This window comes from Macrotis lagotis, chromosome 3 (assembly GCF_037893015.1).
Source record: "Macrotis lagotis isolate mMagLag1 chromosome 3, bilby.v1.9.chrom.fasta, whole genome shotgun sequence".
Taxonomy (NCBI): domain Eukaryota; kingdom Metazoa; phylum Chordata; class Mammalia; order Peramelemorphia; family Peramelidae; genus Macrotis; species Macrotis lagotis.
In genome coordinates this window covers 231,232,490-231,256,423 of record NC_133660.1, presented here as the reverse complement: position 1 = coordinate 231,256,423, position 23,934 = coordinate 231,232,490, and the positions used below count along the sequence as shown (strand labels likewise).

At 34.9% G+C, this 23,934-nt stretch overlaps 1 protein-coding gene across 1 annotated transcript in view; it reads left to right on the top strand.

Moving 5' to 3' along the window:
• OVCH2 (ovochymase 2) overlaps positions 1–23,934 on the top strand; it is a 71,363-nt gene that overhangs the window by 33,736 nt on the left and 13,693 nt on the right. The window contains exons 13-17 of the mRNA XM_074231601.1: positions 9,126–9,219; positions 10,621–10,752; positions 11,305–11,370; positions 12,948–13,134; positions 17,517–17,586. Of these exons, the coding sequence (XP_074087702.1) occupies positions 9,126–9,219; positions 10,621–10,752; positions 11,305–11,370; positions 12,948–13,134; positions 17,517–17,586 (549 nt within the window). The remainder of the gene's footprint in view (positions 1–9,125; positions 9,220–10,620; positions 10,753–11,304; positions 11,371–12,947; positions 13,135–17,516; positions 17,587–23,934) is intronic.

Below are 23,934 nucleotides of genomic sequence, written 5' to 3'. Positions count from 1 at the left end.
GAAAGAAATTTACCAGACAGTAGAATTTTGTATGATCAATAATCCAAAGGTTCACTGCCTCATCATACTCTCTTTAGTTAAAGAACCGAACTCAGTTATTAAATTATTTTATCTTGGGTTAGAAAATAATTGTTTAAAAATGCAAATAGCAAAATTTAAAGCAATAGAGAAATCTTTGCTAATTAACCATGCCTCCTTTGGCAAGAGACAACAGAACAGAAGGGAGAAATACTTAATTTTTTTCTAGAAGTTTTCCTGAGTAGGCAATATTCAGTTATTCCTTGCTGGATTCTTTTAATAAGCTTAATTAATCTCTTAATAAGATACTTGGTGATTCAGATAAAGTAGCATTGGTTTCACCATCCTACTGCTTCAGCCACTATCAGTGTCTGCCTCCATCTGCACTGTTACTACTGCTGATACTGTCTCCCCTGCCTGTCTGCAATCCTATACAGAGAGATTAAAAAACTGCTACTGTAGTTCAGAGCTCTGCTTTTCAATTTCTATTTCATTCTATCTTTATCTCTTTTTGAAGATCAATGTCCAACGGACAAAGGGTCAAAGGATATGAACAGGCAGTTCTCAGATGAAGAAATTAAAACTATCTATAGTGATATGAAAAATGTCCAGCATCATTATTGATCGGAGAAATGAAAATTAAACCAGCTCTGTGTTGCTACTTCATACCAATCAGATGACAAAAAGGAAAATGATCAATGCTGGAAGGGATGTGAGAAAACTGGGATACTAATGAATTGTTGGTCAACTTGTGAACTGATCCAACCTTTCTAGTGAGCAATTTGGATCTATGTCTAAAGGGCAAAAAAACCTGCATACCTTTTGATCCAGTAACACCACTATTAGGTCCGTATCCCCAAGAAATTATAAGAAAGTCTAAAAACCCCACATGTACAAAAATATTTATAGCAGCTCTTTTTGTAGTGGCAAAGAATTGGAAATTGAGGGAATATCTTTCAATAGAGTAAGGGGCTGAGCAAGTTGTGGTATATGAATGTGATGGAGTACTGAAGAATTAACTCATTAACAGTAACATTATGTAATGATGAGCTGTAATGGATTTGCTCATCTCAGTAGTATAATAATTGAAGACAATTCTAAGGACTTGTGATGGAAAATGCCATCCACATCCAGAGAAGGAACTATGAAATCTGAATGCAGACCAAAACTTACTATTTTCAATTTAAAATTTTTAATATATTTTATGGTTTCCCCTCCTTTTTGTTCTGATTCTTCTTTCACAACATGATTAATATGGAAATAAATTCAACGTAATATATAACCTATATTAAATTGCTCTCTGGTAAGAAGAAGAAATGGAAGGGAAGGAGAAAAATATCAAACTCAAACCCTTGCAGAAGAATTATTGTTAAGGATAGGTGACTGGAAGATGGAAGAAGAAATACAACTCTTAGGATCTTAAAGCAGTTTAGGTTTTCTTAGAAGGCAGTTGATTCAAACCTTTCTAGAATGACATATTCAGTGTTAGTTTTTCTGATTCCACTTTTACAATTCCTTGTCACTTTTTAGTTTTGGTTCTTCTTTACTTAACTTTCCTTCTTTCTTTTCTATGTGCTCTTTTCAACTCTTAGCTCATTAAAGACCTCCTTTGTGGTTACATTTGTTCTTTCAGATGCCTCCCATTTTCTTTCTCATTGGGATCATTTGTTATTATACTATCAGAAGTTGAGTGTTACGAATTCCCATTTCTTTTCAGTCAGTTTGATAGGATGCTCATAAAGGAGTTTTCTGGATCCCAAGATGCAGTAATTCATATTCAGCAAAATGTTAAGGAAGAATATTATTACTACCTGCAGGAGAATAGAGTATCCTGCTGTAACCCTATAGTGATAGTACTCTAGTTTCCTATTTACCCTTTATTTTCCAGGTAGTGGATCATGTGCTTAGTTCTATTCCACCCCTTATTCTCTCTTTTGGAACCCTCTTCTCTTAGCTTTTCTGAAGAATGGAAACATGGTTTTCCTCTTTTGTTGTATTTGAAGGGAATAGCAATATGGTATCACTGAGGTAGAGGTGATGCATTTAAGACTGGGAGAACTTGTGCAAAGACACAGATTCTAACTTATATTTAATTATATTCTAACTATTTATAACTAATTATATTCTAACTATTCTCATATTCTTATATTTAATTTTAATTTTATTATTGCATTTGTATATTATTTTCATCATGGTACTTATCTGTTTTTTATCAATTCATGCAAATCTTCCTTTTCTATATTCTTCATATCCATGACTTTTTAACTATACTATAAGATTCCATTACATTTATATGCTATACTCTGCCCTCCCCCAACCCCTGCCCTACTTATATTCACATTTGATGAGTACCTAGTTTGTATTTAGTTCTTTATTAAAAAAAGGGGGGATTGCTATGAGGATTTGCTACATATATTAGGCCTCTGTTTTTGTCTTTGATTTCTTTAGGGTATATGTCCAAAGTGAAGGATTCACTGGGTCAAAAGAAATGAATAGTTTAGTCTCCCATTTTTTTCTGCATAATTCTGAACTGAAATCTAGAATGTTTGTACTACTTCATCATTCTATTACTAAACATTAGTACATCTCTTGTTACATAGCCCTCCAACATTGACTATTATTCTTTTCATCTTTTCCAGTTTGCATGGAGTGAGGTAGAACCTCAGAGTATATGTATACAGCCCTTCATATATATAATCACACACATATATAAAATACTATTTATTATTTGGAATATATTTTCATGTGTTTGATTATTGCTTACAAATTTTATTAAAATTGTTCCTATTCTTTCATTAATGAACCATTGATAGATGGTTCTTAGTTTTATGCTTTCCCCCCCCTGACTATGAAAGATTCCTAAACTGAAATAATCTAGAAAGAAGTTTATGAAGTCATCCAGCAGAGGGGAAAGCCAAAAAGAAGGTGACTCACTTTGTTCCCTTCTCTCAGTCTATCATTTACATGTAATATAGGATTCATACAAAGTAATAAAGGAAACAGTACCTGACTGGTCAAACATGGAATCAATTTTCATATAAAACATGAATTGCTTTGTGATATATAGCAGGAGAAAACAGTTCTCATTTCTTGTATCAATCTTGGAATCTGACTGGATTTCTGATCAGCATAACCTAGGTCCCAAGTTAAGCTTTAAACACACCTGGTCTTGTTTCCTAGCCACTCAGGACTAGGATCATGCCATAGAGTTTTCCCACAGTATCAGTTCCCTTCCAACTGATATGTAAAGGAAAGAGTGCCAACAACTGACACGAGATGGTGGTGTCAGTGGCCAAGAAAGGTCTGAAGGTGAATTCTTCATCGTTATTGAAAGAAACTATTAATTCTATGAGGTAGAGGTGATGCATTTAAGATGAGTAAAAGTTGTGCAAAGACACAGAGAAAAGAGATGAGGGGTGGCTAGGTGGCGCAATGAATAGAGCACTGGCCCTGGAGTCAGGAGTACCTGAGTTCTAATCCAGTTTCAGATACTTAATGATTACCTAACAGAGTGGCCTTGGGCAAGCTACTTAACCCCATTTGTCTTGCAAAGTCTGAAAAAAAATAAAATAAAATAAAATTAGAAAAGGGATGGAATTGTTTATATTAGAAATAATCAGCATGATAGCACAGGGAGAATGTATGAAAGGGAGTAAAATGAAATAAAGGCACAAAAGTGAGAGTCTGATTGATAATGACTATAAATATTACAAAAAGAAGTGCGTAGGGCACTCCAAATTATCCCCATTTCCCAAGTGAGGAAACTGTCTTAGAATAGTTCAGTAGAATTGTGAATGACAACTTTTCTGTATCACACAATGATCCAAGTCAATTCCAAAAGACTCATGATCCCTGTTTACCTCTACAGTTTTATTTCACAGCATTTCTTTTATTGCTTTATATATTCCAGCTAAATTTGACCTAAATGAGACATTCTTTCCTACTATTGTGCATTTAGACAAAATATCTGAAATGTTTGGAATGAACTTTCTTCTCATCTCTGAATAGTGAAGTCCTCATCTTAAAACTCAGATTCCATGTCACATTCTCTTCATGATCTTCTCTAATACTCCCTTTTGCTAATCTCTCTGTTTTCAAAAATCCATTTTATTATAATTATCTTTGCATGTTTAGTACTCTACCTGTTTAAGCTTCTAAAGATCAGTGTCCATTTTATTTATTTTTTATACCCAGGGTCAATGAGAGTGCTCTAAAAAATAAATGCTTAATAAATATTATTTGAATTTAATTTAATTGTACAAATGATTCAACAAAATTCATTTACATTTCAAAGGTATATTCATACTGATATATAATATCTTCTTGTTTTACATAGAAAAGTTATCCCCAAGTAATACCCTCAGAATACTCCCAGGAAAAATAATTTTGGTAATGCATTCTACTCTCTTCTGAGTGGCAATTTTACTTAGTCATAAAGTGATAATTGGGAGATTTTTTTTCCCTGAGTGTGTATTAAAGACTAGACAAAAGAGTCTGCAGGACTTAGGAAATTCACCCCCTTCTGCTGACTCAATATGAAAAGAAATGATAGAAACAAGAGGAAATGTGGGGAACATTTTGTGTGGCTGCATATTCCTCTATAGGTAGTTTAAATACTTATGGATATAGGTGAAGTGATGTTTTCATCTTTTCTTCTACTTAAAGATCTTAGCAGCAGAAGAAATTAGCTCACAATATAAATGATTTTGGTAAGGATTTGACTGATGTCCTAAGGAAAAGGGAATATCTTAAAAATACCAGGAACAAGTTGTTAGAGAACCAATGGGTTGATTAAAAGGTGTTTTGAAGGGGAGAAGAAAATGCTCAGGGGTGGCTAGGTGGCACAGTGGATACAGCATGGGCCCTGGAGTCAGGAGTACCTGAGTTCAAATTTGACCTCAGACACTTAATAATTACCTAGCAGAGTGGCCTTGGGCAAGCTACTTAACCTTACAAAAACCTAAAAAAAAGAAAAAGAAAAAAAAAGAAAATGCTCAGATACAATTGTGAAGCAAGATATTATAGAAGATAAAAGGCATTACATGGAAGATCCACATTGGAGAAATAGCTTAGTATCTTAGGAGGAAACAATAAGATAGAAGGATTATTACAATGGGTGGAGAGATTGGCATTCTAAAGTCCCTTCCAGACCCAAGAGTCTAGGATTCCATGATTATTTAACTAGGTAGATTGGTATAGACATCTGCAATTTTATATTGGATAATATTCTTTAAAGGAATACCAGTGGATTTAGATGAAAGAAAAAGAGATGAGACATTGATTACATACTGCAGCTGTTAGTTCTACCATCACAACTGCCCAGCCACTGGCATTTTTGTTTCTAGCTTCAATGCCAAGGAAACTCAAGATGATTATGAAATTTTCACTGAGAATGAGGACAAATTTAAACATAATGCATAATTTGATCCATAGCTTCTTTTCATGAGCAGATTAAGAGACTTGAAGAACAGGAAGAGGAGCTTTTTAAGATGAAAGCAAAACAATTTCAATTTTCATTTGAGAATGACCTTCCAGATGGAAAGAACAAGGGATTGGTGAGGTGAAGATAATGCGAAAAGAATGAGTCTCCCACTTACAAGAAGAGATGAAACTCTTAAGACTAGTGTAAATTGTCTAAGGCAAGAAGTGATACACTTTGGATCTGGAACACTTTGCTAATGTACACACTTTGCTAATAAAAGTTCTGAACCTGAACATGGTTGGCAAGTGATACCTAAATGCAGAAACTACTTAGAAATATCAGGGAAAAGTTGAAAAATATAGGAATAAGAGAACAGAGAGGATCAGGCAAAAAGAGTTGTGTTGATTAAGTTGCACCAAAACTAGATGAGATGATAGTAAAGATATTGAAATAAAAATATCAGAAGAAAAAGAGGATAAGCCAAAAATGAGCAATATTTGTCATCTTGAATATGGAATTCTTTCCTCTTTTCTTTTTATTTTTTTATTTCCATTTTTTACAAATTCATTTGAAAAAATCTTTTTTTTTATTTAAGTAATCAATTCTCAATTACATTAAAATTTTTTTTTGTTTTTTTTAGATTTTGGCAAGGCAAATGGGGTTAAGTAGCTTGCCCAAGGCCACACAGCTAGGTAATTATTAAGTGTCTGAGACCGGATTTGAACCCAGGTACTCCTGACTCCAGGGCCGGTGCTTTATCCACTGCGCCACCTAGCCGCCCCTACATTAAAATTTTTAACATTCATTTTTAAAAATTTGAGTCCCAAATTCTCTCCCTCTCTCCCACACTCCCCCCAACTCTTGAGAAGGCAAGCAATATGATACTGATTATGCATTTGAAGTCATATTTCCATGTTAGTCATGTGAAAACACACACACACACACACACACACACAAACACACAAAACAAAGAAAATTTAGAAAGTATGCTTCAGGCTTCTCTCAGATTCATCAGTTCTTTTCCTGTAGGTGGATTGAATTTTTCATCCTAAATTCTTTGGAATTGTCTTGAATCAGAGTAGCCATCTTTTACTAGTGATCACATCACTACAATATTGCTTTTATTGTGTACAGAGTTCTTGAAGTTCTGCTCACTTCACTTTGCATCAGGTCTCCCCAAGATTTTCTGAAAATGATCCTGCTTGTTATATCTTATAGCATGATAGTATTCCATCACAATCATATACTTCACCTTATATAGCCATTCTGCCGTGATGGTCATTTCCCTCAAATTCCAACTCTTTGCCACTACAAAAAACCCCAAAACTATTATTATTTTTTTGTACAAATTGGTCCCCTTGGGAGTGGCTAGGTGGCACAGTGGATAGAGTACTGGAGTCAGGAGTACCTGAATTCAAATTTGACCTCAGACATTTAATAATACCCCAACTGTGTGGCCTTGGGCAAGCCACTTAACCTCATTTGCCTTGTAAAAACCTACAAAAAAAAATAAACCAAATTGGTCCCCTTAATCCCATTGGGTCATAGATCTAGTAATGGTATTTCTAGGTCAAAAAGTATACTCATTTTTATAGCCATTAGGACCAGTTTACAACTTCACCAACAGCATGTTATCCTTCCAATTTTTCCACATTCCGTCCAGCATTTATTATTTTCTTTTTTTATTTTATCAGCCAATCTGATAAGTATAAGGTGGGTTGGAGTTTTAATTTGCATTTCTCTGGTTAATAGTGATTTAGATCATTTTTTCAAAGTTACTGTATATAAAGTCCCTGAATGCCATCATTCAGGTTTTTTTGTTTTTGTTTTGTTTTGTTTTGTTTACAAGGCAATGGGATTAAGTGACTTGCCCAAGGTCACATAGGTAATTGTTGTCTAAGGCTAGATTTGAACTCAAGTCTTCCTGACTCCAGTTCTATTCACTGTGCCACCTAGTTGCCCTAGGTTGTTTTCTTTTCTAAGCTTTTACTCTTTTTTAGATGTCTTCAGCAATCCATTTCTTGATCATGAAAATGCATTGTAATAACTTTCTTTTCCATGGTGGAAATTATTTCTAGTTCATCCAAAAAAGAGAATAAGATATCTGGACCCTGCAAAAAAAGAAAAAGAAGGAAGAAAACAGAATTAGAAATGAACAAAATTGAAAAAAATGTCTTTAGGTTACAAACTAGATGGTGCTCCAAATAAAAAAAGTCCTAGTTCTGCTATTTATTTTCTGTGTGACCCTGAACAAATCATTTCTCCTTTCTAGGATTTTTTTATCCTCTGTACAAAGAAGGTGATGAACTAGATTATCCCAGAAATTTGAAGTGTTTGACTACATTATGAATCTATTCTAGGGTTCTTTCTCCAACAGATTTAAGTTAAGCCACTGTGGTTAGGTAATAGAATACTGGAATTTAGAAGATGCTAGTGTGAATCCCATTTCTGTTACTTTAATCACTTCATGTCTATGAATTTGTATCCTTACATGTAAAAAAGAGTGAGTGGTTGAGATCATCTCTCAAGTTCCTTCCAGGTCTACTATTTTGAGATTTTTTTTTCTAGTCATCTTTCTTATATTTAGAGAAGGTATTTTGATGACCCTTACATACCCTTTAGAATTATATTTCTCTTTGGTTTTAAAATTAGCAACATTGGAGAGCCATCTAAACATGAAATGATGGCACGGTATAAATAGAAATCTTTATTTGGAGCTGCAAGTCCTGAGTTCAAATTTGAACTTTACTATTTAGGAGCTGTTTTGCCCAGGTGATCTCTAAGTTTTCTTACAACTTTTTTGAGCCCAAGAGGCATGTGCTGATGCAGATTTTCCCGGAGATTAAATTCTAAGTGCTTCCTCTTCAGGAATCAGGTACCCTTGGGAGTGGGATTTATTAAGCTACTGTTTCTGTGAATTTCATATTAGCATTAGGTATGGAGAAAATACTAGCTGGCACTTACTAACTCTGTGACTATAATCAAACCACTGGGCAAGTCACTTAAATCTGTTTGCCTCCATTCCTCATTTGTACAATGAATTGGAGAAGGAAATAACAAACTACTGTAGAATCTCTGCCAAGAAAACCCCAAATGGGATCATGATGATCTTGAATGAAATGTTGGACATGACTGAAAATGACTGAATGACAATAATACATTGACTACCCTGCACCTACTTGTATTGATTTAAAATAGTTTCTTCATCATTGTAGTCAGATAGGATAGAGAATTGTATTTGGATCCAGGAAGTTCTGAATTTAAATTCCATTGCAGACTCTTAATTAACTATGTGACTCTGAGCAAATCACTTAGCCTGTCTAAGCCTCATCTCAGTCTCATCATTGGTAAAATGGAGATAATAATAGTACCTGCTTCTCATCATTATAAGGATAAAATGAAATAATATTTGTAAAGTGTTTTGCAAACTTTAAAATGCTACTCATCATCATCACCATCATCACCATCACTATCATTATCACCACCATCACTGAACATTAATAAGTAGGAATTCCCGATACCAGTGAAACCATAACTCCTATCCCTATCTTTGCTTATTCCCCCTTTACCTTGCCCAGTGCCTTATATATGGTAACCTCAAGGAGGCAATATAATTCCATTTTTAAATCTAATTTGCAAATTAGCTAACTATGATAATGACTTTGTAACATTTTACATTTTTTAGCTTGAATTTCAGAACTTTGAACTAGAAGAAAGTGCTGGCTGCCTCTCAGACGCAGTGACAGTATATGATGATGTGGAAGGGAAGGAAGAAATAGGTTAGTGTCTCATTTTATCTTTGATATTCTCTCTTTGGTTTCCACTTTTTAAGATGGATGATGGATGATAACCAGATTATGAAAGGGGGGAAAAACAATGCTTAGAATTGGAAAAATTCTTTTTCATCATACAGATTTCTTCAGCCACACATCCCTGCTTTGAAGGAAAGGTAGTTTTAAAAAGAAGGGCAGAGGATAGATGTCTACACTCATAAAGAAGTCAGAGGAAGATCCCAGTTTTCCCATCTTTAGACCAAGAATCTTGGACTAGTGTCTTCGATCCTGTTTATCAATAATATTCTGTTTTTAGAATGGTGAATGGTGTTACATACTAAGAGAATACTTTTCCTTTTCTTCTCTTGGTTTCTGCCTCATCAGAACCAGAACCCATGCAGAAGGACACACATGGCATAGTGAGAAGTCTCCTAAGTTTAGATTTAGAAGGACCTAGATTCAAATACTGTCCTTGGCACTTACTGATCAAATCACTTAACCTCCCAATCTCAGTTTCTTCATTTGTAAAGCTGTGTTAATACTAGCACCTGACTGACAAAATCATAAAGATTATGAAGATTAGTCAAGCAATAAACATGAAATGCCTAGGGTGTGATAGGCATTGTGTTAAGTGTTGGGAACACAAGGAAAGCAAAAGAATTTTTAATAATGGAGGAGACAATGTGCATACAAGTACAAACAAGCTATGGATAAGATAAATCAGAAATATACTTATGGGCAAACTATGGATAAGATAAATCAGGAATAATTAAGAGAATTGGAATTATGGAAAAGAAACTGGAATTATGAGATGAAGTTTATAAAACACTTTATAAATCTTAAAAAACTTTCTAATATGAATGATGTGAGGTGGAATGCTTTTAGATAGTATTTATGTTGGGGAGAAGCTACAGCAAATCATAACTAGATCCTTGAAATGTACTATTTATATTTTTTGTACACATACTCTTCAAATGTATATTTATTTATATTTGTTGAAAGAGTACTGGAATTGAAGCCTGAAGATCTGAGTATGGGTTCTGACTTTGTCACTGTGTGACCTTCAGTGTGCCACTTACTTTCTGGGGCCTCAGTTTCCACACTTGTAAAATGGAACAGATGATTGCTGAGGTCTTTTTTTTAACTTCTAACAGTCTATAAGACTAAATTACAGTTGACATGTTGGGGGGACTTTAAGAGAACTGATACTAATTATAGCTAAATCTTACTCTTTCTTTGCTAAAAATATCTCTGGGTATACCTATGCTTATTAGTTTTTTTCCCCAATAATTGATTTTGAGAAAAGTTTCCTCTTTTATTCTTTGCTATCAATGTCTGACATCCCCCTCATGGGTGAGGGGGCCTGTGGGCAATGCTGCTGGCTTTCCTGGACTGGCATTGAGTTAGCGCGGTATTGTGGCTACGCTGTACCCCCACTTGTGCTGAGCTCCTCTAGTGTCATGCTAGTCAGCTTCCAGGCAGATGAAAGTCGGGTCTTCAGGGGATTCCAGGCTGTCATCTTCTTTATCTCTGAAAAAGGTAAATAATAGCAGACCCTTGATTGGTGAGCCCATAGTTCCCAATGTTCCAACTTTCCCCAATCTCCTTCAGTTACCTCCATTTTCTTCTAATCCGTTTCTAATTCCATTTGCTTTTAATTGCTATGGTGCATGAACAATAGTGCTTCTCCCAGAAATTTCCAGAAAACCCATATATAATTCAAATAAAACACTAAAAAGCTTGAAATAGCTTTGGTTGTCTACCTTCTTGGCTCTTCCTCCATATTTTGGTTTTCTTTCTTCTTTTTTTTTTTGCAAGTCAATGGGGTTAAAATGACTTGCCCAAGGTCACACAGCCAGGTAATTATTAAGTGTCTGGGGTCAAATTTGAACTCAGATCCTCCTGATTCCAGGGTCAGTGCTCTATCCACTGTCATTTAGCTGTCCCCCAAGCTTTATTTTTCTAATCCTAGCATAGAATCCAGTCTTCGTAGTTCTGTTTTTTCTTGTGAATGCTATAATCCTGTATTATAAGTGCAGGAAAGAAGACTGTTTTTATTATTCTGTTTCTGTCCAAATTTAAATATCTCAGGTACAGAGAATGAATCTGAACTTCCTTCAGCTGGCTATGGCATGGTTACAGATCTGGGGGCTGCAGGTGAGTTATCTAGAAGCCTACTGAGAACTCCAGTGAGAAGACACAACACCAAGAATAAAGCTGAGCAGGAATTACAAATTGCGAGTACTCTGCATTGTCAGACCATAAATCTGAATTTCAAATTGTCACAGAATTCTTGGGATGTAGTGACTTCCCCATCCCTGAAAGTTTTAAAGTTCAGCACTTTATAGAAGATTCTTGGTTAGGTGAAGGTGGGACTAGAATACCCTTGAAGATTCAGCCAACCCTGAGAGTTTGTGATCCCAGAATTATGGTGTAGTTAACATAAGATGTACAAGCCTGGGAGTCAGGACATCTCATTCTAGTGAGTTAGGGTCACTTTTTCTCCCCGTCTTTCAGTTTTCTCTGTAAAACAAACAGACTGGGCTAGATCAGGGATTCTTCTTCTTCTTTTTTTTAGAAATATTTATTTTTAGTTTTACATCTCCCCCCCCCCCCTTCTTGTTTCCCTTCCCCTCAGCCCTCACAAAAGGTATTCTGTTAGTCTTTACATTGGTTCCCTGGTATACATTGTAGATCAGGGATTCTTAACTTGGAATTCTTGAACTTAAAAAATTTTTTATAACTGTTTCCTTTGGAATATCATGTATTTTATTTTATTTCTTTCGAAAAATGAGTCTGAGAAGAGATTGCTAGGCCTCCCCAGCCTGCCAGAGTGGTTTATGATACAAAAAATGTGAAGGCCCCTTAATCCAGATCCTCCTTAGGGTTCTTTCTTGCTCATACATTCTGCAGTTCTCAGACTTATCTGTTAGCAGTGAGATTGGATTTGAGGAGGAGAGAGGAGAACTAGATTTAGAATGCTATAGTTCAGGCAAGAACTGATAAATATCAGAACTATGATGGGCATTGTGAATAATAAGAAATAGAAGGAATATGTGAAAGGAATAATCAACAATAGGGGTTTAGTTTTTTTTTCATTTGTTTGTTTTGGTGACATGTACCTCTTTGGCAGTTCGGTGAAGCCTGTTGGATCCATTTCACAATTATTCTTTAAAATTCATAATTGAAGAAAATGTTAAATTTCAGTTAGAGGTTAGTGAAATTGAAATTCCTGAAAATTCCTGAAAAATTCTTAGACCCTAGATTAAGAACCCCTGTTATAGAGAATTTGGGATACAATGAACTAAATATAGTAAAAATGAGGGAGGAGAGATGCTTTTGATATGTGGTGCCCAGGGGTCATTGATATTATCTTACATTGTGTTTTCCTCTCTCTCTCTCTCTCTCTCTCTCTGTGTGTGTGTGTGTGTGTGTGTGTGTGTGTGTGTGTGTGCAACTGATGTTAAAGTGACTTGCCCAGGGTCCCACTGATAATAAGTATCTGAGGTCACATTTGAACTCAGATCCTCCTGACTCCAGGACCAGTGCTATATCCATTGCACCTAACTAGGCTCTGAATATCAGTTATATCTTTTCTATTTTTCTCCAATTTGGAGTACAGGGGTTATCTTATTCTTTGTCCCTGGGTTTTGGGAAAGGGTCCCATATAGTTTAGCTCCTCAGTAATCAATGATGATGGACAAGTTTTAATCATTGTATTCCCTTCTTCCTAGGTGATCGCTGTGGAGTAGCTTCTAAGCCTCCCAGGTTTCTCTTCAACAGGATTGTGGGAGGACAGGCAGCAGTAGCCTGGTCTTGGCCTTGGCAGGTCAGCCTACAGATCGCTGCAGAACATCTCTGTGGAGGGACAGTGATTGGGAAGAACTGGGTGGTCACAGCTGCCCATTGTTTTAATTACAAGTAAGTATAACAGAAAGATCCTATTATACTTACTGAATTTATCTTTAGCCCTTAACCTTTCAAGAATCCTTCACTCTTATGAATGATACCAACACTCACAACTAGTTGGGCCAACAGCCTCAACTTATAATGTCTTCTTTTGCTCTTTCTTGCTTGCTCATATAGTCTCATAAAAAAAAATTCTTGCGGTTTCCTTCTCTGTCTTCAAACTCCCTGTTATTTTCAACTTTTATTCTCACCACTGAGAAAAAACAAAACTCTTCAACTTGAAAGAATTAGTGAATAATGCATTGAGGTCATCCAAGAGATTTTAGACACAAATAGAGTTCTAATTGAAGAATGGACAGATGTATAGAGAAGTAGTGTAGAGACAAATTTAGCACTTAGGGATTCTTAAGGTTCATGTACCTTTTTGATGTCCTTACAGGAACATTTGTTCCAACCAGACTTAATCAGGGTTAAGTGATTTGTCCAGGGTCACACAGTGACTAAGTGTCTGAGGCAAATTTAATTTCAGCTCCTCCTGACTTCAGGGCTCCTATACCACCCGGTTGCCCCCATCAACTATCTCTTAAAGTAGCACCTACTGAGAGAAAATTAGGACCTTGTATATCCTTTGTTGGATTGCCTATTATAGGCACCATCTATCAGAAAGCAAAACCTCGAGGAAGATGGAAACATCTTCCACTGCTGAACTCCATATCTCCTATCCTAGATTGCCATTTTAATATTCATTATTTTCTATCTTTTTTTTTGCCACCATTTATCCAGTAACCCCCTGGGGAAAGGGACTATGACTCAGTGGCAAGAACTGTCCTTGGGAATCTGCTTTGCACATACTGTTTTGGGTTCTTATAGGAACATTATGAAGCTATAGCTTATATACAGGGTCTGGAAAGGAGAGGAACAGGTATAAGAATAGCTGTACCCTGGCTCTATACAATTTGTATCCTTGTGTACTTTTTCAGCACTTTATATGTTCCCCATCAACCATGATCATTATATGATGTTCAATTCATGTATCCAGTGTGGTTTTTCTGAGCCCTGGCTTTAAAATCCGTGTAAATCTATCTGCCATATTAGTCATATCATTGACATTCTGCTTAATGGATTAAATTGGTCACAATAGCTGGCCCTCAAGAAATGCCTAATTATTTGAGCCTATAGACTCTACTGTTTAGTGACTCCTTGGTGTAGTGGAAAAAAACACTGAACTTCGAGTCAGAAGATCTGTGCTTGAATACCAGTTTTACCATGTGTGTGACCTTGCACCAAACCCAAACATTTTTGAGTCTCGATTTCTTTAAATTGAGAAAGATTTCTTTTTTCCCCTTTATTATTATTATTATTGTTGTTGTTGTTGTTTTTGATTTTTCCAGTTATATGTAAAGATAATTTTAAACATTTATTTTTGTAAAGTTTTGTCCTTATTCTTCCCTCTACCTATTCTAGGACAGCAAGTAATCTGATAAAAGTTACGTACATATAATCATGTTAGACATATGTCCATATTAGTTGAAAAAGAAGAATCAAAACAAAAAGGGAAAAACCATGAGAAGGAAAATGCAAAAAACAAATGAAAAAAGGTGAAAATAGTATGCTTTGATATGCATTCAGATTCCATAGTTCTTGATAGAAAGATTTTCTATACCTAACTCAAAGGAGTATCATAAGGATCAAGTAAAACATTGTATATGATGTCCTTTGTAAATATAAAAGTATTATATAAATGCCAGTGCTTGACTATTATTATTTTTGCTAAAGATCCTGGCATTTCATGTATGCTGAAATCATTTTATAGGATTTTGGTATGATGAAATTTGGCTTTAGGAGGGTATGGGGAAAGCATATTGCACATTTATGCATGCATTATTATTTATTTTGTTTTCATTTTATTTTAAATATAAATGTATATATATATATATATATATATATATATATATATATATATATATATGAAATCAGTTTGTCTCATCAAGGTCAGGATTTCTTACACTAATACAGATTACCTAATACACATCAAAGCATTTATTAAATGTCTCCAATATGCACCGTGCAAGGGGGAATACAAAAATAAAAGTCTGGAGAGTAGGCTGAAGCCAGATTATAGTAGAATTTAAATGTTCCAAAGGTGAATTAGTATTTTAACCTAAATGCAAGAAGATGACTTTGGAAGCTATGTGGAGGATAGATAGAAAAAGTGGGAGACTAACATGTAGGAAATTATTTGAAGTTCAAGTGATAGAGGGGATGAAAGGCTGGAAGTAAGGTGATGACTGTCTCCATGGGAGAGAAGAGCTGATGAAATTGATATAACTTGGCAACTGTGATTGGATGTGAGTGGTGAGGGAAATCAAAAAAATTAAAAAATGATTCCATGATTGAAAACGTGAATGAATGGGAAAAAAAGTTATGCCATTTATAGAAAAAAGAGTAGTTAAAAAGAAGAGAGGGTTTTTTGGGAAAAGATAATGAAATCTATTTCATTCAAATGTTGAATTTGAGTTGCCTTGAGTTGCCTTGAGATCCAGTTGGAAATGTCCTAAAGAAAATAAGTGATGGGGAACTGGAGCTCATCTTATGCAAATCATGTCTGTATCTTTTCATAAATCTTCTCTAGTGGATGGATGTACTTAATGCATTTGCAGTCTTCTGCTTCTTTTAGTATTTTCTGGCTACTAGTGCTACATTTAGACTGTTTCTTTGTAATCTCCTTTTAGTCTCTTCATTTTATTGGTGATGCCTTTTATGCCTCCAAATTATCATCAGTTATAAGCACTAACCTATTTACAACTTCCATTTGACTTTCTAATGTCTTTTGAAGCATCTGCAAATCTGATATTCTGAGATCATTTCGCTCTGTGATTTGTAAGCCATATCACATAACTAAGAGAATATTGATATTAAAGATTTTTTAAATATAGTGAACAGCTTGGGACTTTTGAAAATATTAAATAACTTTATAAATTGGGGGTCTTGCCTTATCTCTTCCTATTCTATTCTGGGCTCATCTATTCTGCCTGTCTGATATACATATATATATATATATATATATATATATATATATATATATATATATATGTATATATACACATACACTGATGGAATTGTTTAATGTACTGGCAATCAAAATATATGCTATAATCTCAGATATTATATATATATATATATATATATATATATATATATATATATATATATATATATATATATGTATGTATATTCTTCATCCCTTTTGGTTTTCCCCCTGTAAATAGTTAAACTTTTTCCACAGTGGTAGTTATTTTCATTGAGGAAACTGTGTAGTATTTTATCCCTTGATACAATCACTATGAACTTACATGGAGATCCTCACCAACTATGGAAAATGCATTTTTATTTGAGTGCTACAAGGTACCTTTCTCTGAAACATTAAAGATCTTTGGTAGATGTCTCCCTTTTTGATACTCTGTTTGATTTTAATACTTAGTAGATCACTGAAATAAGATCATCTCTGTGATCACATTTGTAATGGACATAATCTTAATATAAGATCAAGACTTTGATGTAGAATAACCATGGATACTTTTTGCTCCACTGAACTAATGCTTTCAAAAAATAACTGTAGTAAATGGTAGGTCATCATCCACTTATGATCATCAATCCAATGCTATATTCACTCAGCCAACATTTATTAAGTATCTTTTATGTATCAGATATTGTATTAAATGCTGGAGATACAAAAGAAAGGCAAAATATATTCATAATACATATATGTATATACATACAGATTAACATGCATACTGTAATTTTTCACTGTGCCTCAGTAGACTTCTGCATTTACAGAGTGGAAGGGATATTACCAACTTATTGTTGGAATGAATAATGAATAAAAAAATTCCTTGGAAATAAAAGTTATAAAATACCAATTCTCTATCATATTACAAGTACTGAGGGGTTGTTTTTTCCTCAGTTTCTCTTCTTTTTATTTATTTTTTTCATTCAAGAAACATCCATTGAATAATTATCCTATAGAAGAATGAATATTAGACTTGGTGGGTAGGAGATATCTAAGTTTCAGTTTATATATGATATTTTTAGCTGTGGGAACTTGAGTTAATCATTTAATCATCCTGAACTTCAATTTCCTTATATGTAAAATTGGGATAATGATACTCTCATTAGCTAACAGAATTATCATGAACTAAGTACTTCACAAACATTAGGATACTACAAAAATTCAATTTATGATTGTGTATAGGACACTCCTCTGGGCTAGATATTCATGAGCCTGGCTATTATGTCATGGGACTCAGATTTATATTTCTGACATTGTATTCTGTTCATGCAGAATAGCTAAAGGGGCTAAGTTTTCTTAGAATTTTCCCTTTCCTTTTGTCTAGGAAGCAGCACATGCCTGTGTGGATGGTAATTGCTGGAATCCATGATCTGACTGAACGAAACAACCAACAAGTAAGGCAAGATATTAAGTCTTTAAAAATGATTCATTTTTACAATTTTATGTCTCACTTCATTTTGCATCAGTTCATCAAAGTTTGCTGGGTTTCTCTGCAACCATTTCTTTGTATCTCATAGCAAAATGGCATTCTATTACTTTCAAATATCATTATTATTTGTTCAGCCATTCTCTAACTAACCCCCTTAGTTTCAAGTTTTTTTCCACCACCAACCCCTCCCCCAAAACAAAAAAACCTGAATGATTACAAATAGTTTTATACACATGGGACCTTTTGTTCTTTCTGCTGATCTCTCTGGGATTTAGACTTTGTAATAGAATTGTTGAATCAAAGGATATGACAATATACTGGCTTTTCTGGTCATTGTTAAGAATTGCTTTCCAGAACAGTTATAGTAATTCACAGATCTATCAACAAAGAATCAATGTGCCTATTTTCCTGAAGTCTTTCCTAACACTAGTTATTGGTAGACTAGGAACAGTAAGAAACCAGTCTCTTGAGCATCAGCCTTGACTCTTCCCCCATTTTGCCTCATGGATTGAGTGTGCAAGATTGTCCTTCCCTGATGTCTCAGTGTGGAAAAATCAAAATCAATGTTAACACTATGGATACTATGTAGCTCTTCTCTGGACCTGGCTCTGTTCCCACCCAGAAGATGGTATGAATTGAATAATATACAAAGATAGCCCACAATGATGCTCTTACTATGAACTCTGGATACATGTAACATTGGTTAGCCCCCATAGTTGCCATTTGAGGCTACCATAATATTCTAGACATTCTGAAGGATCAAAAACATTTCCTAGTTCAGAGCAAATTGGCATTTGAAAACTAGCTTTGAACAATTATGTAAGACTGGACTGGATGAAGGAGAAGTTCTCTTTTGGAAAATGAGGGTTGCCCAATACTGAATAGGCTTTACAATTGAAAGAAAGGAGCCCCTGGTGGAAAACTACAAATTATTTAAGACTTAATTTAGAAGTTTGGACATAAATAGGCTTAGTCTGTCTACTGTATAGAGTGTGTTTGGTGGGTCCTCTCTAGTGACAATGGATATTTGGAGTGTGGGTTGGGAAGATATTGTATTGATGAAGATATTAAAAACAGGGTTAAATGAGAATCTGAAATATTAGGTAGCAGAGTCACTCTTTTAACCCATTTCAATTCAGAAATCATTTCTTTTGTTTTTAGATTTTTGCAAGGCAAATGGGGTTAAGTGGCTTGCCCAAGGCCACACAACTAGGTAATTATTAAGTGTCTGAGACCAGATTTGAACCCAGGTACTCCTGACTCCAGGGCCAGTGCTTTATCCACTGCTCCACCTAGCTGCCCCCAGAAATAATTTCTAATATCTACTGGCATGAGTGATATTCCTTATCTAAACTTGACTAATTCCTTACTAGACCCTATGGATCTCCCAAAATACAAATGACAGATGATTTCCTACATGAGACTTTTCTTGATGCTTCCCAGTTGTTAGTACTCTTACCACTTGAAACTATTTTGCATTTATGTCTTGGTATATTAACTTTCTGAGAGAGTGGAAGCCTCTTGAAGGGAGGGGTTTTAAAAATATTTTTTTTCAAGGCCTTCAAAATAGGCATTTAATACACATTTGTTGAATTGACCTACTTGCAGCTATCTTAACAGGTCCAATAATAAGTTGTAAATCATTGACTGGAAGAGTGGGAGAGAAGTTGAGCTGAGGGATGAGCATACAAAGTTCTTAAGGTTCTAGGATAGTACAAATCTCATGAATCTAATAGTTTATATGGATACCCTAATCTCACAAGGACTGATACTCCTAGGCTCACAGTTTCTCCAACCACCCAGTCTAACATTGCAGAGAATAACCCAAGTTAAGGGAAAAATCTTCCAGAAGAGACCTGAGAAAGAGAGGGGCAATGCAAAAAAAAGGCCATGGATAAGGATTAGATAGTGTGATGAGTTCAATAAATTTATGTGGAAGAAGGAATATAATTATTGAAACTAGTCCTTTATAATTTTAGTCATTCTGAGTACTGCATCATGAAAAAAGTGCTAAGAACTGGGAAGTGAATAGATTATTGATGTCTTAGAATAGGATATGTTTTTTTGGGGACATAATTTAATATATAAGCATGACAAATTCTTGTTCAGAGATGCAATATAACCAAAGAGGACTGTAAAAATGCATTTGCCTAGAGTTTGATGAAATCAAAGTGTCTTAAATTGAAAAGGAAGGAGACAGAAAAATGTTTATATACATATGCACACACTAGATACCATTGGATAGGAATTTTTATTTTTGGGTCCTTGAATTTATTTTTAAACAATATTTTTATAACTATCTTTCAATATAATTGGTTTCTGTTATAATCCTAGGTATATTTTATTTTATGTATTTAAAAAATTAGAGTCTCTGATTTTAAGAATAACTGCAATGAAGGAAGAAGTACAATAGAAGAGATGCTAAGAAATTGCTAAGAGGCAAAATCAAATAAAAAATCATGGATTCAGATGTCTTTAGAGATTCACAAGCACAAAATATGAGAAAAACCTCAAATGAGTTAGAAGTCCTAATGAAAGTAGGCAAATAGGACATTTTAGGTATTGCTGCGTTATAGTGAATGTGAAACAAATAAAGGGAACAAGACTATGGAAGAGAATAATCTATTTAAAAGGAGCAGAAGGGGAGGCTAGGTGGTACAGTGAATAGGGCCCTGGAATCAGGACCTGAATTCAAATTCAGCCTCAGACACTTACTGATTATCTAGTTGTGTGACCTTGGGCAAGTCACTTAACCCCATTGCTTTGTAAAAACCTAAAAAAACCCCCAAAAGTGCAGAACAAGAAAATATGATTGTATGGATAGAAAGCAGTCATGTATATTAAGAACATATACTCATGTGAAGATATCAAGGGAGAATGATTGATTGAGGCAGAAATATAAGTGAAATTGACCTTGAACTAGGGGAGGCTCTCTTTTTTTCATTTTTCCCTTTTTTATTAAAGATTTTCTTTATTTTGAGTTTTATGAGTTTTCCCCTCATCTTACTTCCCTCCCCCACCCTCCACAGAAAGCCATTTGTCCGTCTTTACATTGTTTCCATGTTGTACATTGATCCAAATTGAGTGTGATGAGAGAGAAATCATATCCTTAAGGAAGAGACAAAAAGTCTAAGAGATAGCAGGATTAGACAATAAAATATCAGTTTTTTTTCTAAATTAAAGGAAATAGTCCTTGGACTTTGTTCAAACTCCACAGTTCTTTCTCTGGATACAGATGGTATTCTCCATTGCAGATAGCCCCAAATTGTCCCTGATTGTTGCACTGGTGGAATGAGTGAGTCCATCAAGGTTGATCATCACCCCCATGTTGCTGTTAGGGTTGTACAGTGTTTTTCTGATTCTGCTCATCTCACTCAGCATCAGTTCATGCAAATCTCCAGACTTCCCTGAATTCCCATCCCTCCTGGTTTCTAATAGAACAATAGTATTCCATGACATACATATACCACAGTTTGCTAAGCCATTCCCCAATTCAAGGACATTTACTTAATTTTCAATTCTTTGCTACCACAAACAGGGCTGCTATGAATATTTTTGTATAAGTGATGTTTTTACCCTTTTTCATCATCTCTTCAGGGTATAAACCCAGTAGTGGTATTGCTGGATCAAAGGGTCTGCACATTTTTGTTGTCCTTTGGGCATAGTTCCAAATTTCTCTCCAGAAAGGTTGGATGAGTTCACAGCTCCACCAACAATGTAAATAGTGTCCCAGATTTCCCACAACCCTTCCAATAATGATCATTATCCTTTCTGGTCATATTGGTCAGTCTGAGAGGTGTGAGGTGGTACCTCAGAGAAGCTTTAATTTGCATTTCTCTAATAAATAATTATTTAGAGCAATTTTTCATATGACTATGGATTGCTTTGATCTCCCAATCTGTAAATTGCCTTTGCTTATCCTTTGACCATTTGTCAATTGGAGAATGGCTTTTTAAAAAAATATGACTTAATTCTCTGTTTATTTTAGAAATGAGTCCTTTGTCAGAAACATTAGTTGTAAAGAATGTTTCCCTGTTTACTACATTTCTTTTGATCTTGGTTACAGTGGTTTTGTCTGTGCAAAAGCTTTTTAATTTAATGTAATCAAAATAATCTAGTTTGTTTTTAGTGATGTTCTCCATCTCTTCCATAGGTATAAACTGCTTCCCTTTCCATAGATGTGACAGGCAAACTAGTCCTTGATCTTCTAATTTGGTTATAGTATTGTTTTTTATGTCTAAATCCTGTATTTATTTGGATCTTATCTTGGTACAGGGTGTGAGGTGTTGATCTAATCTGAGTTTCTTCCATATTAACTTCCAATTTTCCCAGCAGTTTTTATCAAAGAGAGAGTTTTTATCCCAATTGCTGGACTCTTTCGGTTTATCAAACAGCAGATTACCATAATCGTTTCCTGCTATTGTACCTAGTCTATTCCACTGGTCCACCACTCTATTTCTTAGCCAATACCAGACAGTTTTGATGACTGATGCTTTATAATTTTAGATCAGGTAGGGCTAAGCCCCCTTTTTTTGCGCTTTTTTCATTAAATCCCTGGAAATACTTGACTTTTTATTTCTCCATATGAGTTTGCTTACAACTTTTTCTAACTCATTAATTTTTTGGAATTTTGATTGGAAGGGCACTAAACAGGTAGTTAATTTTGGTAGAATTGTCATTTTTATTATATTAGCTCTATCTATCCAGGAGCAGTTGATATTTGCCCAGTTATTTAAATCTGATTTAATTTGTGTGAGAAGTGTTTTATAATTGTTTTCAAAAAGTTTCTGAGTCTGCCTTGGCAAATAGACTCCCAGGTATTTTATATTGTCTGAGGTTACTTTGAATGGAATTTCTCTTTCTAGCTCTTTCTGCTGTATCTTGCTAGGCATATATAGAAAAGGTGAGGATTTATTAGGGTTTATTTTATATCCTACAACTTTGCTAAAATTGCTAATTGTTTCCAGTAGTTTTTTTGGATGATTTCTTGGGATTCTCTAGGTATACCATCATGTCATCTGCAAAGAGTGAGAGTTTTGTCTATTCCTTCTGAATTTTAATTCCTTCAATTTCTTTTTCTTCTCTAATTGCTGAAGCTAACATTTCTTATATGATACTGAATAGGGGTGATAATAGGCATCCTTGTTTCATCCTGATCTTATTGGGAATGCCTCTAGCCTCTCCCCATTGAATATAATGCTTGTTGATGGTTTCAGATAGAGATTGCTAATTTTTCTAAGGAACAGTCCATTTATTCCTATACTCTCTAGTGTTTTTAGTAGGAATAGGTGCTGTATTTTGTCAAAAGTTTTTCAGCATCTATTTATATGATCATATAATTTATGATAGGTTTGTTGTTGATATAATTGATTATACTAACAGTTTTCCTAATATTGAACCAACCCTGCATTCCTGGGATGAATCCTACTTGGTCAAAATGTATTATCTAGGGGAAGCTCTCTTAAAAGAGAGAAGTGGATGTGTGTGTGTGTGTGTGAGATATGCCAGACAGTACACTAAAATTACCAAGAAACAAAGAAAGAGTATGGCAAACAGGAGCAGGGCCAAATTTTTGAAGAAAAGTTAGGAATACCTCTGAACTCTCCCAAATTTCCCTTCAAACAACTTTAAAATAATGCCTGAAAAAAATTACATAGAGGCAAACCAAGAAAAGAATGGAGTAAAACTATTTTTTTCAGTCCAAGACAATGTAGAAGGTCAGCAGGAAAAGTCTGTTACATCCAGGTAAAAGTGGAGTACAGTCCACTATAGGCAACACCCTGGCAAGCAAATATCAGGTCTTGGGACAACTGAATCAGCAGCAAGGACACCAAAACTCTGAGTCTTAAACAGCTGACGAGAACGAGATTACAGGTATCCCTTTGCTGGCACTAAGTTCAGGAATCTGCTGCTTTTGCCAGATCACAGTTCTGGATCACAGTCCCAGGGTGAAGAGGAGCACTAACACACTAGTGTTTTTGGTTGCAGGGGAGTAGGGACCCCTGGTCACATTTTCAGGGTGAAAAAGTGTGCTTGTTCTCACTTACAGAGCAGAGTATAGGATAGAAGAGTATAAAAAACAACTCTCCCTAGATCATATCACTTTGGAAAAACTAAAAACTTAGACTCCCAAAAAGTTCCACAAAAAAACCTGAAAGTTGGGACAGTGCCTCCTCTACTTTGGAAAAGAACCCACCTTTAATGTAAAATTAAACATTAATGAATAGACTGGAAAAATGAGTAAATAACAACAAAAAACCTGAGCATAGGACACTACTTTTGTAATAGTGAAAATCAAAAACACAAACTCGGA